This window comes from Protopterus annectens, chromosome 15.part0 (genome assembly GCF_019279795.1).
Source record: "Protopterus annectens isolate FY-2018-M chromosome 15.part0, PAN1.0, whole genome shotgun sequence".
In the NCBI taxonomy this organism is placed as follows: domain Eukaryota; kingdom Metazoa; phylum Chordata; order Ceratodontiformes; family Protopteridae; genus Protopterus; species Protopterus annectens.
In genome coordinates, this window is record NC_056749.1 from 459,023,307 (window position 1) to 459,039,127 (window position 15,821).

At 43.1% G+C, this 15,821-nt stretch overlaps 1 protein-coding gene across 1 annotated transcript in view; it reads left to right on the plus strand.

Moving 5' to 3' along the window:
• The window catches only part of LOC122789760 (heat shock factor protein 3-like), a 1,295,435-nt gene that overhangs the window by 604,600 nt on the left and 675,014 nt on the right, over positions 1-15,821 (plus strand). Inside the window, exon 4 of the mRNA XM_044057197.1 lies at positions 13,904-14,028. Within this exon, the coding sequence (XP_043913132.1) occupies positions 13,904-14,028 (125 nt within the window). The remainder of the gene's footprint in view (positions 1-13,903; positions 14,029-15,821) is intronic.

A 15,821-nucleotide genomic window follows, 5' to 3' on the forward strand; every position in this document is an offset into this window, starting at 1 on the left:
CCTACTAATCAAAACTACTGGAATTTCATTGCTAAAGGACATTCAATAAGTCTTTCAATGGAGAGTAAAACAAACTTATAGTACTCCATTAAATTAACTTCCAATTCGCAATTTTGGAAAATTTATATGTAGAAATTTTTGCATAGAGCGTTTTATGCACTCAATAAATTAGCCAAATTTAATGCTTCCAAAGATGTTACTTGTTGGAGATGTTTGTTAAGGCGTGATGCAGATTGGATACACATTTTATATGACTGCGTTAATGTCAAAAAATACTGGGAAGAAATTGGTAACTTTTTACAAGCTATATTTACAGACTTGTTTGTATTAACAAAGTCTCTGATCTTTTTGAATGTTAATGAAAAAACAGAAATTAATAAAAATAAGTTATATCTACTATGGGACTATACTAGCAGTTGCTAGGAAGTGCATTACAAGAAAATGGAAATCCTCAGAACCAACCATCGAAGAATTTCTGGGATTCTTGAAAGAAACTGCACTGATGGAAATTAAAGTCAAGGAATCGAGAATTGCCCCTAAATCTTGGAGTAATAACCCATGGAAGATTCTCTCTCTCAATGAGACATTAAAATAGATTCAAGCTTTTTTTGAATGAAAGGAGGGAAAAAAAATATTTGTTTATGTAGTACACAAATTCTTCCACAGATTTTTTTTTTCTTATAATTTTTTCAGGCCGTTTGTAAATATTGTATATGGAATGTTATAATATTTTACTTATTTACATAAATGTAATTAAGTTATTTCTGAAAAGTTAATAAAAATTTTTTGAGTAAAAAAAAGTTATTATTCCCTCCTGTTATATGTAACAGCTTTTTTTTAATGTTTAGTTTCAACTTTTGTGTTACATGCATACACTAATGTTTGGCAGGTTGAACTTTTATATAGTTGTTTCTTGTCATATCCAACTACCCTAGGTCCCATTTAGTTCAGATAATTGACTCTCTGCTATACCTGTGAGAACATTCATGTTCAAAGATGATATGAAAAGGGTTACCATTATGATAAGACGTTATTATTCCCACCTGTTATATGTAACAGCTTTTTTAAATATTTAGTTTTAGCTTTTGTGTTGCATGCATGCACTAATGTTTGGCAGGTTGAACTTTTATATAGATGTCCTTCAAGGATGCATCTGCAGTCCTTACAAATGGGTTGTCCTGTCGTCAGGCAGCCCTTCGGTCAGCCGGATTCCAAAGTCTGGGTCTGGCTTCGGCTGGTGTCGCACTTCACCCGACGTCATAGCTGCAGTTCTTCGGGTATAAAGGCATCAGCCGATGCCATTTTCCCCAGTCTTTCTTGCCGCGTGGCACCCGAAGCAGAAGCTGTTGGCAAGTGCCGGTCGGTCAGATCCAGAGATTACTACTACCGAATATTACTTCGAAGACTTCTAAAAAGCTAAGTACCCTGTTGGGGACTCTTTCTTGCCTCAGCCGATGTCAGAGAAAGTGAATAACTGTTTATCTTGTGGGAAACAAATACCTCATAAAGATTTCCACTCCTACTGCATACATTGTTTAGGCCCAGACCACGACGTAGCAGCTTGTCTAGCCTGTGCTTCTTTTAACCGACGGACGCTTAGACGTCGGTCGGAGTTTGCTGAACAGATTTTCGGCTCTGATTTTGCCTATATTATGCCGTCGGATCCTCCGACAACGCAAATTACCAAAAAATGCAAAGAAAAGGACCGACACTCGCGGTCCGTGGTTTCGGCCCAAACCGCGAGTGTCTCGGTTTCGGCTGAAACCGAGCAAGCGGTTCTTTCTTCAGCCAAAACCATGCCTTCTACCGAGGCCTCCTCTAACCTGGTAGAATCGGCTTCGGAAATCCAACCTTCTGTTGCGGTTTCTCAGGAATTATCAGACACAATTCCCCTGGATATTTCAACCCCTGCACGTGGAGCTGCTAGGCCTCCTGCAGCCATCTCTATTAAGGCCTTTGCCAGGGCTAAAGCAGCCAAAGCTTCAAAAACGGTGCCTGCCAAACCCCCCTCTCACAGGCCCAGCACCAGCTCCCATATGCTTTCTTTGGCTGAGGATCTCATTTCTTTAATTCGTGGATCCCAGCCTCATCCAGACAGGGCCTCTCTCCCTCCTCCAGAAAAGAGGCCTAGAGCAGAGCCCCCTGAGCCAGTATCCACAGATGATTCCTCTGATGACTCAGAACATACAGACCCTCCTGAGGCTCCTTATTCTCCTTACGAAGACTCTGATGCTGAAGAGTCCATCCCTTCAGCCTCTCCACCTGAGGAATTTTCCTTTGGGGAAACCTTGCATGCTATGAGGGAACAATTTCAGTGGCAGGGCCAAGATTTCTCAGACTCCAGAAAAAGGCTTAGAACTTTTCTACATTTGCCACAACATAGACCTTTAGCTATACCTCCAGTTCTTTCTGTTGTATATGATGCATTTAATGATGCTTGCACTGCTCCTGATTCATTACCTCCGGCTCCTGCTAAGCCCGATAGGTTCTACAGGGTCCCGGACACTCATCACCATTTATACAGGGCTCCTTTTGCAGATCCAGAGACTATCTCCCAGGGCCCTAAAGCTGTAGCAGCTACTTCTTCTAAAAAACCCCTCCCCTCTGAAAGGGAATCCAGGTCCTTAGAGATGGGGTAAAAAAGTTTACACCTCTGCTACTTTGTCAGCTAGGGCTTTGAACTGCCAATTTCATATGATTCAATATCAAGAGTTTATGCTTGACCAGTTAACTAAAAAGCTGTCCTCTGAGGAAACTTTAGATAAAAAGTATGTTCAAGAAATGGTACATAACATACAGCAGGTTAGTAACCATTCTTTAAAATGTGGCTATGATGCACTGGAGGCTTCCTTTAGATCAGCCATGACTGGCACAGTTATCAGGAGACATGCATGGTTGAAAGAACAGGCATTACCGGACCATGTCAAATCAAAGCTTTTGGATGCACCCATGGACAAGGTCAATTTATTTGGTTCCCCTGCACAGCAGGTACTAAAAAAGATGGAAGAGAAGGCAAAATCTGTACAAACAGTGAAAGATTTCTTACAGGTTCAACCTCCAAGGTTTAGCAGGAACTGGCCCTCCAAGAATTGGTCCTTTCCGGACTCCTCTAAGACACAAAGAGGCAGGAATAGGCGTTCTAGAGGCAGAAACCAATCCAGGGATGCCTACAGGGGACGCCAGTGGCAAGGTAACAACCAGCGAGGCACGGATGCAACCACCACCACTACAACAACTCAATCACAGTGACTTGACGGTGGCACCGCCTACCAGGGAACAACTAGAAGCACCCTTAGGCGGAAAGCTAACCTTATTTTCAAAGAACTGGCATTGCATCACAAGGGAAAAATGGATTTTGCAAACTATAGACCAAGGTTACAGGTTCCATTTCCATACTCTACCAGGAAAGAGAGGAATGCCAAACCTACCACCTACTCAAAGGGCAAAAGCTCTAAAGCAAATATCTCAACTATTAAGAATGAGAGCTGTGGAAAAGGTACCATCTATGGAGCAAGGAAAGGGATTTTACTCCAGACTCTTCCTGGTACCAAGAAAAGAAAACAAATGGAGGCCTATTCTAGACCTGTCCGCTTTAAACACATTCCTCATTGTTCCAAAATTCAAAATGCTGACCCTACAGCAGCTTCTTCCCATGCTGGGCAAGGAGTCTTGGCTGGTAACTCTAGATCTCAAGGAGGCATACCTGCACGTCCCCATATGACCAATTTGCAGAAGATACCTCAGATTTCTTGCAGGATCAGACCATTATCAATTCTCAGCATTGCCCTTTGGCTTATCTACTGCGCCCAGAGTGTTCACGAAATGCCTGGCATCAGTAATTGCTCATTGCAGACTTCAGGGGATCCAAATATATCCCTACCTGGACGACTGCCTGATACAAGCGGACAACAAAAGCAAGCTAACAGAAGACTTACAAAGAGTCATTTACCTGCTGCAAGCCCTGGGATATACAGTCAATATAAAAAAGTCAAGGCTGATTCCATCCCAAAGAATAACCTTTCTGGGTGCAGAGCTGGACACATCAAGACAAATGGCATTCCTAACTGCAGAAAAGAAAGAGCAACTACCTCTCTACTTCTTGGCATTAACAAAGCAGAACCATCTAACTGCAAGAAAAGTGCTACAAGCCCTAGGCTTCATGGCATCCTGCATAATTCTGGTCCCTCATGCCAGACTGCATATGAGAAAGCTACAGTGGTACCTGAAGAATTTGTGGTCTCAACACAAGCACAGCCTAGAAACCAAAATTCCAATAATCCCATGCCTGAAGCAAGAGTTCCTATGGTGGGCTCAGGCCTGTCAATCAAACACAGGATTGCCCTTCTGCAACAGTCAACCAAGCCAAACCATCACGACAGATGCCTCAGACCTCGGTTGGGGGGCACACATGCTGGGCAAGTGCATACAAGGCCTATGGACTCAAGACCAGCTGCACCTGCACATAAATCTAAAGGAAATGCTGGCAGTAAAACTGGCAATCCAGTCATTCAGACCTTTTCTCCAAGAAGGTCAGTTGATGATAAGGACAGACAACACCACAGTTATGTGGTACATCAACAAACAGGGAGGCACACATTCATATCCTCTATGCCGGCTGGCACTGGACCTATGGGATGTGGCTCTGAGCTGCAACATTCAGTTACAAGCAATTTTTGTACCGGGGAAAGAAAACATTCTAGCAGACATATTAAGCAGAACTACCACAGATGCCCACGAATGGATGCTGCATCCGGACATCTTCAAAGCCATCACAAGAGAATGGGGATTACCACAAATAGACCTGTTTGCATCCCCACTCAATCACCAGCTAAAGAAATTCTGCACAAGGACATACCACCCACTTGCTTGGAAGGTGGACTCCCTATCTTTCAGTTGGAAAAACCTGACAGCATACGCATTCCCACCACTTCCTTTGATGCACAAGGTGCTTCTGAAGATCAAAGAGGAACGTCCGAGGATCATTCTGATAGCTCCAGACTGGCCAAGACAACATTGGTACCCATTGCTGAGGAGCATGTCTCGGGAACAAATATGGGCACTACCCCTGATCCCATTGCTGTTAACACAGAACAACTACAACATCCTGCATCCAAACCTGAAAACTCTGCAGCTAACTGCCTGGAACATTACATAAGAGCAATTAACCCAAATTTATCCCAAAGGGTTAAAGACATAATCCTGGAGGCTCGTAGACCTTCAACAAGAAAGAATTATGCAGCAAAATGGAAAAGATATCTCATTTGGAGTACTGCAAAGGGAAAGATGTGACACTGGTGAACATAGCCAACATCCTGGAGTACTTGGCAGAGCTCTTCCATACAGGCCTGTCCTATTCTTCCATCAAGATACATGCATCAGCTATTTCAGCAGAATACAGCTTGGATCCTCCTGTCTTCTCTCATCCTCTGCTCAGACAGTTTCTGAGAGGAATTAAAAATGTAAAACCTCCCAGGAAACCTCCATTGCCAGCATGGGACTTGAACTTTGTGCTAGAAAAATTGACACTTCCCCTTTCGAAACAGCAGCAACAGCAGAATTACAATACTTATCCTGGAAGACTGCTTTCCTGCTGGCAATAACTTCAGCAAGAAGGGTCTCTGAACTACAGGCATTAATGGCAGTGCAACCCTTCCTGATCTTCCATCAAGATAGTGTCCATGAGAACAAATCCTACATTTATGCCTAAGGTGGTATCCAGAGTCTCTTTAAATCAGGCTATCCACCTACCTACATTCTTCCCCAACCCACAGAACAGGGGAGAAAGACTCTTGCATACCTTGGATGTACATAGGCAATTACGCTACTACCTGGACAGGACCAAATCCAATAGAAAAACTGACCAGCTTCTGGTAGCATATGCAACAGGAAAGGAAGGAAAACCAATTTCAAAACAGACAATCTCCAAATGGATAGGAAATTGCATTAGATTTTGTTACTCCTACCATGGAAAGAAAACTCCAGAGAACATCAGGCCTCACTCCACAAGGGCTACAGCCACTACCACAGCTTTCTTACGAGGAGTGGCTACCAAGGACATTATAGAGGCTGCTACTTGGACCTCCGTGCATACATTTGCCAAGCATTATAATTTACCTTTATACTCTAGATCCCGAGCAGGTTTTGCCACTGCTGTTTTGCAAGGGATCCTAACTACACCATAATCTCTACTCTTTTCCTCCTCCCTAGTTTAGCTATGGTATTCTACCCATTTGTAAGGACTGCAGATGCATCCTTGAAGGACATAGTACAGTTTTGTACCTACCATAAATGTAGATGTCCGATAGGAATGCATCTGCAGTCAGGATTACCCACCCACCTTCCCCTTTGAGGTACTCCTAGGGTATTTGCCATCCTTCAGCTAGCTTGGGGGGGATCTATTATGGTGTATTTGTTTGTATATATGTACATACATGCTTATTTTATGTGTTTGCTCTCTACTATTTGGAAACTTTGGCATTTATCCAAATTTAGCCATCCAAGAGGGCACCTGGCATCTGGGGCAAGAAACACTGAGGAAAATGGCGTCGGCTGATGCCTTTATACCCGAAGAACTGCAGCTATGACGTCGGGTGAAGTGCGACACCAGCCGAAGCCAGACCCAGACTTTGGAATCCGGCCGACCGAAGGGCTGCCTGACGACAGGACAACCCATTTGTAAGGACTGCAGATGCATTCCTATCGGACATCTACATTTATGGTAGGTACAAAACTGTACTTTTCTTATCATATCCATTTGAACCTATGTCACATCTTACAAGAGTTTTTGTTTTAATGAAAATCCTCAAAAAAAAAAAAAGAAAAAAAACACACACACACCCATAACCTATTAACTTAATGCAAACACACACAACATTGTACATCTTCAAATAATGAAGTTTAACCATCCTAATGGGAGCAACTGTCCCAGATTGACAGTTACATTCACAGGCTTTATTTACTATGTTTTTAAGGATGTCCTTCAAGGATGCATCTGCAGTCATAACATATGGGTTATCCTGCCTCAGGCGGCCCTTCGGTCGGCCGGATTCCAAAGTCTGGGTCTGGCCACAGCTGATGTCGCACTTTCCCCAACGTCAGAGCTTCTGGGATATAAAGGCATCAGCCGGCGCCATTTTCCTCAGTCTTTCTTGCCGCGCGGTGCCCGAAGCAGAAGCTGTTCGCAAGTGCCGGTCGGTCAGATCCAGAGATTTCAGCTACCGAAGACTTCTAAAAAAGCTAAGTACCCCGTTGGGGACACTTTCTTGCCTCAGCCGATGTCAGACAAAGTAAATAATTGTTTAACTTGTGGGAAACAAATACCTCATAAGGATTTCCATTCTTACTGCCTTCCTTGCTTAGGCCCAGACCACGACGTATCAGCTTGTTTAGCCTGTGCCTCCTTCAACCGACGGACTCTTAGACGTCGGAGTTTGCAGAAGAGTTTTTTGGATCCGCTTTTGCATATAAAATGCCGTCGGAGACTCCGACTACACATTTAGCCAAAAAACGCAAGGAAAAGGACCGACACTCGCGGCCCGCGGTTTCGGCTGAAACCACGGTTAGGCCTACCGCGAGCATCTCGGTTTCGGCTGAAACAGAGTCCTCGGTTCTTACTTCTGCCGAAATCATACCTCCGACAACCGAGGCCAGAGAGGCCCCGGCTGAGTCGGCTACAGAAATCCCTACCGAAGAAGCAAGCGCACAAGAATTGTCCGACACCATTCCATTGGACATTTCTACACCTGCACGTGGGGTAGCTAGGCCCCCTGCTTCTATGTCTATTAAGGCCTTCTCCAGGGCTAAAGCAGCTAAAATTTCAAAAGCTTTACCTGCAAAATCTACTTCTCAGAGACCTTCCTCAAGTTCTCAGATTCTCAGCCTTGCTGAGGACCTTATATCTCTGATTAGGGGTTCCCAACCTCACCCAGACAGGGCCTCCCTCCTCTTCCTGACAAAAGGCCTAGGACTGAAACCCCTGAACCTCTCTCCTCTGATTACTCCTCGGATGAATCTGATTTATCAGACCATCAGGAAGGGCCATAGTCCCCTTATGAGGATTCAGATGCAGAAGACTCTATTCCTTCTGCCTCCCCTCCAGAAGAATTTTCCTTTGGGGAGACTTTGCACTCAATGAGGGAACACTTTCAATGGCAGGGTCAGGATTTCTCTGATTCTAGAAAAAGACTAAGGACTTTTTTACACTTGCCACAGCATAGGCCTTTAGCCATACAACCTGTGCTAACTGTAGTTGATGCATGTAATGATGTCAGTTCTGCCCCTGATTCTCTTCCCCCAGCCCCTGCCAAACCTGACAGATATTACAGGGTCCCGGATTCTCACTTCCACTTGTATAAAGCCCATGCTGCAGACCCAGAAACTATTTCTCAGGGCCCAAAAGGTGTTGCAGCTGCCACTGCCAAAAACCCCCTACCCTCTGAAAGAGAGTCAAGAGCATTAGAGAGATGGGGTAAAAAGGTTTATACATCTGCTACTCTTTCTGCCAGGGCATTAAACTGTCAATTCCATATGATACAGTACCAGGAATATTTGTTAGATCAGCTGAATAAAAAGCTTTCTTCTCCTGAACCTTTAGACCGTAAGTCCCTTCAGGATTTGGTACACAACTCTCAGCAGGTCAGTAATCATTTCTTAAAATGTGGCTATGATGCACTGGAGGCTTCATTTAGATCAGCTATGACTGGGGCAGTAATTGAAGGCATGCCTGGCTAAAAGAGCAATCCTTGCCAGACCATGTCAAGGCTAAACTCCTAGATGCTCCAATGGAGAAACAAAATTTATTTGGCTCCCCTGCACAGGAGATTCTAAAGAAAGTGGAAGAAAAAGCAAAATCTGTGCAAACAGTAAAGGATTTTCTGCAGGTCCAACCTCCGAGGTTCAGCAGAAACTGGCCTTCAAAGAATTGGTCCTTTCCAGACACCTCCAGAGCACAGAGGGGCAGGAATAGACACCCAAGAGGCAGAGGTCAATCAAAGGGTGCCTACAGGGGTCGTCAGTGGCAACCTGCCAACCAGAGGAGTACTGCCACAGCTGCAACTACAACCACTTCCACAGGACAGACACAATGACTTGACTCTGATTCCGCCTACCAGGGAACAACTGGAAGCACCCTTGGGCAGAAAGCTGGCTTTATTCTCGAAAAACTGGCATTGCATTACAAAAGACAAATGGACATTGCAAACAATAGACAAAGGATACAGGTTTCACTTCCACACTTTACCAAGAAGGAGCGGAATGCCAAACCTTCCACCAAACCAGAAGCCAGAGGCTTTAAGACAAATCAACAATTTACTTCAGATGAAAGCAATAGAAAGGGTACCATCTATGGAACAAGGCCAAGGATTTTACTCCAGACTATTCCTTGTACCAAGAAAAGAAACCCAATGGAGGCCTATTCTCGACTTGTCCGCACTAAACACATATCTCATTGTGCCAAAATTCAAGATGCTGACCCTACAGCAACTTCTTCCCATGTTGGGCAAGGAGTCTTGGCTGGTGACTCTAGATCTCAAGGAGGCATACCTGCACGTCCCTATACGACCAGATTGCAGAAGACACCTCAGATTTCTTGCAGGATCAGAGCATTATCAATTCTCAGCATTGCCCTTTGGCTTATCTACTGCGCCCAGAGTATTCACGAAATGCCTGGCATCAGTAATTGCACATTGCAGGCTTCAGGGAATTCAAATCTACCCATACCTGGACGACTGCCTAATACAAGCGGACAGCAAGACAAAACTAATAAAGGATTTGGCCTATGTCATACACCTGTTACAGGCCTTGGGATACACAGTCAACATCCAGAAGTCAAGACTAGTGCCATCCCAAAGGATAACATTTTTGGGTGCGGATCTGGACACAATAACTCAGATGGCTTTTCTCACAGAAGAAAAACAAAAGCAACTCCCAGTCTACTTCATGGCTTTGACAAGACAAACTCAGCTTACTGCAAGGAAAGTCCTGCAGGCCCTGGGTTACATGGCATCCTGCATAATCTTGATCCCGCATGCCAGGCTGCATATGAGGAAATTACAATGGTACCTAAGGAATGTATGGTCTCAACACAGGCACAGTCTAGAAACCATGATACCAATCATTCCATGCCTGAAAAAGGAATTCCTGTGGTGGGCTCAGGCCTGCCAGTCCAACAGAGGGTTGCCTTTCAACAAACCACAACCAAGGCAAACCATCACCACGGACGCCTCAGACCTAGGATGGGGAGCACACATGGAAGACAAGTGTATCCAAGGCCTATGGTCTCAAGACCAGCTGAATTTGCACATAAACCTAAAGGAGATGCTGGCAGTGAAGCATGCAATCGAGGCATTCAAATCAAATCATTCCTCCAGCAAGGACATCTGCTGATAAGGACAGACAATACCACAGTCATGTGGTACATAAACAAACAGGGAGGCACGCATTCCTACCCTCTATGCCGGATGGCAATGGATCTGTGGAACCTAGGCCTGAATCTCAACATCCAACTGCAGGCCAAATTGCACCAGGAAAGAGAATTCACTAGCAGACAGCTTAAGCAGAACTACCACGGATGCTCACGAATGGATGCTGCATCCAGACATCTTCAAAATCATAACAAACAAATGAGGAATGCCAGAGATAGACCTGTTCGCCTCCCCACTCAACCACCAACTGAAGAAATTCTGCTCAAGAGTATACCACCCACAAGCCTGGAGGGTGGACTCTCTCTCTTTCAGCTGGAATGCCCTAACAGTGTATGCTTTTCCACCTCTCCCATTGATGTACAAAGTTCTACTGAAGATCAGGGAGGAACAGCCAAAGGTGATACTAATAGCTCCAGACTGGCCAAGGCAGCATTGGTATCCGCTACTGAGAAGCATGTCTCGGACAAACTCATGGCCTCTACCCCTATGGCCTCTACTTCTAACGCAGAACAACTTCAAGACCCTGCATCCAAACTTGAAAACACTGCAGCTAACTGCCTGGAAAATTGCTTAAAACAAAAACAAACACTCTTATCTCAGAGGGTCAAGGACATTATCCTGGAGGCTCGCAGACCCTCCACAAGAAAGACATACTCAGCTAAATGGAAGAGATTCCTCATTTGGAGCGCATCAAAGGGTACAAATGTCACACTGGCAAACCTAGCACACATCCTAGAATACTTAGCAGAACTGTTCCACAATGGCCTGTCCTATTCTTCCATTAAGATTCATGCTTCAGCAATTTCAGCAGAGTACAACATGGATCCTCCTATCTTCTCTCACCCTCTCCTCAGACAATTTTTAAGAGGGATCAAAATGTAAAACCTCCAAGGAAACCCCTCTGCCTGCATGGGATCTCAATTTTGTGCTCGAAAATTAACACTACCCCCCTTTTGAACCAGCAGCATCAGCAGACTTACAGTTCTTATCTTGGAAAACTGCTTTCCTTCTGGCAATCACTTCAGCAAGAAGAGTATCCGAGTTACAGGCACTAATGGCAGTGCAGCCTTTCCTTATTTTTCACCAGGATAGAGTGTCTCTGAGAACCAATCCTACTTTCATGCCAAAGGTGGTATCCAGGGTATCCTTGAACCAAGCTATTCATTTGCCTACGTTCTTCCCTAACCCACAGAACAAGGGGGAAAAACTATTGCACACCTTGGATGTACACAGACAACTACGCTACTATCTGGACAGAACTAAAACCAGCAGAAAAACTGACCAACTTTTTGTAGCATATGCAACTGGAGTGCAAGGAAAAGCAATTTCCAAACAGACAATTTCAAAATGGATAGGAAATTGCATTCGTTTCTGCTACTCTTTTCATGGAAAGACAACTCCTGAAAATATCAGGCCTCACTCCACAAGAGCCACAGCCACCACTACAGCTTTCCTATGAGGGGTGGCTACCAAGGACATTTTAGAAGCTGTTACTTGGAGCTCCGTGCATACATTTGCCAAGCATTGCAATCTACCTTTATACTCCAGATCCCGAGCAGGTTTTGCAACTGCAGTTTTACAGGGGATCTTAACTACACCATCCTTATCTTAGTACCTCCTCCCCCAGTTTGGCTATGGTATTCTACCCATATGTTATGATTGCAGATGCATCCTTGAAGGACATAGTACAGTTTTGTACCTACCATAAATGTAGATGTCCGATAGGTATGCATCTGCAGTCAGGATTGCCCCCCCTCCTTCCCTCTGTGGTATTCCTAGGGTGCTTACCCCTCTTTCAGCTAGCTGGGGGAATCTATTATGGTGTATTTGTTTGTATGTATATCTGTATATATATATATATATATATATATATATATATATATATATATATATATATATATATTGTTTGCTACTGTTTGGAATTTTCAACATTTATCCAAATTTAGCCTTCCTAGAGGGCACCTGGCATCTGGGGCAAGAAACACTGAGGAAAATGGTGTCGGCTGATGCCTTTATACCCCAGAAGCTCTGACGTCGGGGAAAGTGCGACATCAGCCGAGGCCAGACCCAGACTTTGGAATCCGGCCGACCGAAGGGCTGCCTGAGGCAGGACAACCCATATGTTATGACTGCAGATGCATACCTATCGGACATCTACATTTATGGTAGGTACAAAACTGTACTTTATTCATGCTAAGACTGCTTTCTGGACATTTTGACCCTTTATTTGGGCATTGAAGGTAAAACATTTATTTACTTCCTGGCAAGTCCCAATCTCTCTCAATTTATTGACATTTTTTGTCATTCTTATATCTCCCTCCAGTATAGTCTAGAAGTGCATGGCAGTGGTAGATTCTTACCTTCTCTAATGATTCCTCTCAATCTTCCAGACTGCAAACGAGTAATAACCAAACTTCAGACATATCTTCAAAATTTATTTTCCACCATTTGTCATGAACTTGGAAGGAGCTCTACTGCTGTGAGGAGCAGTCTGTTAAACTTTTGTTAAGATTAAGTAAATATAAATTAGGAATATATTCAGTTGACAGTCTAATAAAAAAGAATGGAACTTAAATGTAATTGCTAAGATTACCTTAAATGTAGTTAAACAAATAAAGGACAAAGTAAGGCAGACATTTCACCATTATTTCATGATAAAAACTATTAACTTCTTTTTATACCTCCTTGATTAGATCCCTGGTTGGGTACAGTAATGCTTTCTGGATTTCTTCATCAAAAGTAATGTGCATAAGACTGAAAAAAGTGCATTGCTTAACTAGGAGTATGATCTGATATTTATTTATTTTGGGAGATTAATCGCACAATTTCTGGGATTGGGAATATGCCCTTTCCTGGGGTGTTATGCAATTTCAGAGTTAGTATATGTAATTAGCAGGGGGTATGGGGTGTGTGTGTGTGGGGGGGGGGGTTTGCACCCCTCACAGAAAATACTGATTTGTTGTTGCATGTTCCAAGATTATGCCTCAAAGAATATAAAATGACATGTTGACATTTTTTATGTCACTTTTTGCTTGTCGGCATTAGTGATGTCAACATTTACTTGTTTACTTTGGCATATTCATATGTATGTGTATCTGTCTGTTGTCTGCTTGCCTATGTATATGTATGTGTGCAAAAATAAGTTGCATCCACAGTGACCCCTGCTTGAAGCTGTTTGGGCTGTAAATAATTTAATTGATGGCACAAGACCATGTGACAGAGTTATGGATGTCCCCTGCTAAAACAGTAAATAGACTTAAGTTCTGTTGAGTTACAGATCTTGTGCTGTAAACTGGCATCTTTTTAGCAAATAGAAATACTACTGTAGTCTTTAAAATTGATTTTCATGTAACAGTTTTGATTTGGATTTTTTCTTCATTTTAAGTAATAAGTTCATTAAGTCAAGCTACCAAAGAACAACTGCACTTTTCTGTATATATGAATATTTGAATTATGATGCCTGAATTAATTTAATATTTTAGGTCTCATCAGTGAAAATAGAAGAAACCAAAATGTCTCCATCAGAACTGCATGATGTGCTGCTAGATGTACAGCAGATGAAGGGCAAGCAGGATAACTTTGATGTCAAACTGGCAGACCTCAAAAGGTATGAGCATATTGTCTACATTTCTAATGCAGAAGACTGTAATTAGTTTGTACGTGTGTATGTATTCTTTCAGAATGTGAATTTACAGATAAGGAAAAGTAAGGTCCAGTGGCATCGTTCTGTAAATTTGTATACATTTTCAGAACAAATTGTACAGGAAGTCTATTCAGAACTTGAAATTGCTACGTAGATGGCCATAATATTATATTTGTAATTGGTACACATGGAATGAGGAGTCCGTACTGGTCAAGCAGGAGAACTGAAACTACAGGCTTTCATTCAGCTTGGCCAGGTTTATCAAGGCTGTGTCACTCTCCTTTATCCGCAGTGCTGTGTGGTTTAGCTTTCCCTTCAGATCTTTTCTGCCAGTGGTAACACTTGCATCTGAGATAAATGGTTACAGGCTACTTTTCCTTGTTTTTCTGTATTTATGAGGGAAAAGTGTACATTTTTTATTGTTTTGGAGAATGTTTTTATTTTGTTGTGTCATGCATCTTTTGTTAGCAAGGGATACCAAAACTATGAAGAAGTGCAGCAAGTGTGGACAGGGGGTTACTCCCTAAGACAGACGCACCTTATGTATTGTTTTTCATGGGGCAGAACACCTTAAATAAGAAATATGTAATTTAGAAGTCCATTGACCTTCCATCTCTTTGGACTAGAAATAAAATGTTTTATTCTGAAGGACTTAGTTTCACTTCCTAGATCTACCCCTGAAAATTATTCCTTCTCAGATGTTACCTCAAGGTCAACCTATTGGCATATAAACCAAACCAGGGTCTTTTGACCATTCTAAAATAGTAGACAGAGAGAGACGAAGAAAGCACAGATACATGGAGGACAGGGATGACTGTTAAAGATGTTTCTGCAGCCTCTTTCAGCAAAATATCTCTGGAGATGAATTTCACATTGTCAACACTATTTCTTCCACTGGTGTATTTTGACTACCAGCAGTTTGTAGTTGAACCCCCCACTAGACAGGACAGTATGTCATCTCTATCAAATGAAGTTAGGAGGATTTTACCCTCCAGGCTGTAGTCTGCTATATCATTCAAAATTCTTCAACAACCATTCTTTGGCTGTTACAGTATGAAATGATGTTGAGAACCTTCCTGAAGTAGTAGCCTGGGCATGCCTTTTCTGCTTTTTTTTTTCAGCTTTTTTGTCTCAGTTCTCCTCACCATCCTCAGGTTCTGCACTGGTCCTGATGAGGCTAGTCACCACAGTTTAGTTGTCAACTTAGACGTCTATGGAAATCTTGTTATGGGGACCATGGCCTCTTGGTTTGATGTCTTCCTCATTGGTGATGCTGTTAGTGGTATTATAGCAGTGCTGTCTGCATTGGGGGTGGTCCTGGGGGTTGGGTTTGAGCCACTCTGGGATCTGTCTTGATAACAATATTGTCATTATCATTGCAGACCTACATTGATTTGGACTTCTGGCCTTTAGCTTTCATCAACACATGTGTTTGGAGTTCGACTATAGGAACTTGGCTCAATGACATTGTTTTTGACATTGACCCTGATGTGCTTCTTCTGGCATTTGCTGTTGATACTTGCTTTCAGCATTGACTTTCAGCATCAGTGTTGCATAATGAGAAGCACTTGCCACCCTCAGTCCCTGTACCTTTGTTGGCTTTGGCCTCACCTAGGGAGTTTTTCCTACCTCCTTCTTCAGACACTTCATTTTCTCAGTGACAGAGCATAGGACTTGCAAGGCATGTGTGAGCTCTGTCACACATCTGGAAGTAGATCAGCTCTCTTGTCCTCATCAGGCCTTTATCCTCTGAGGAC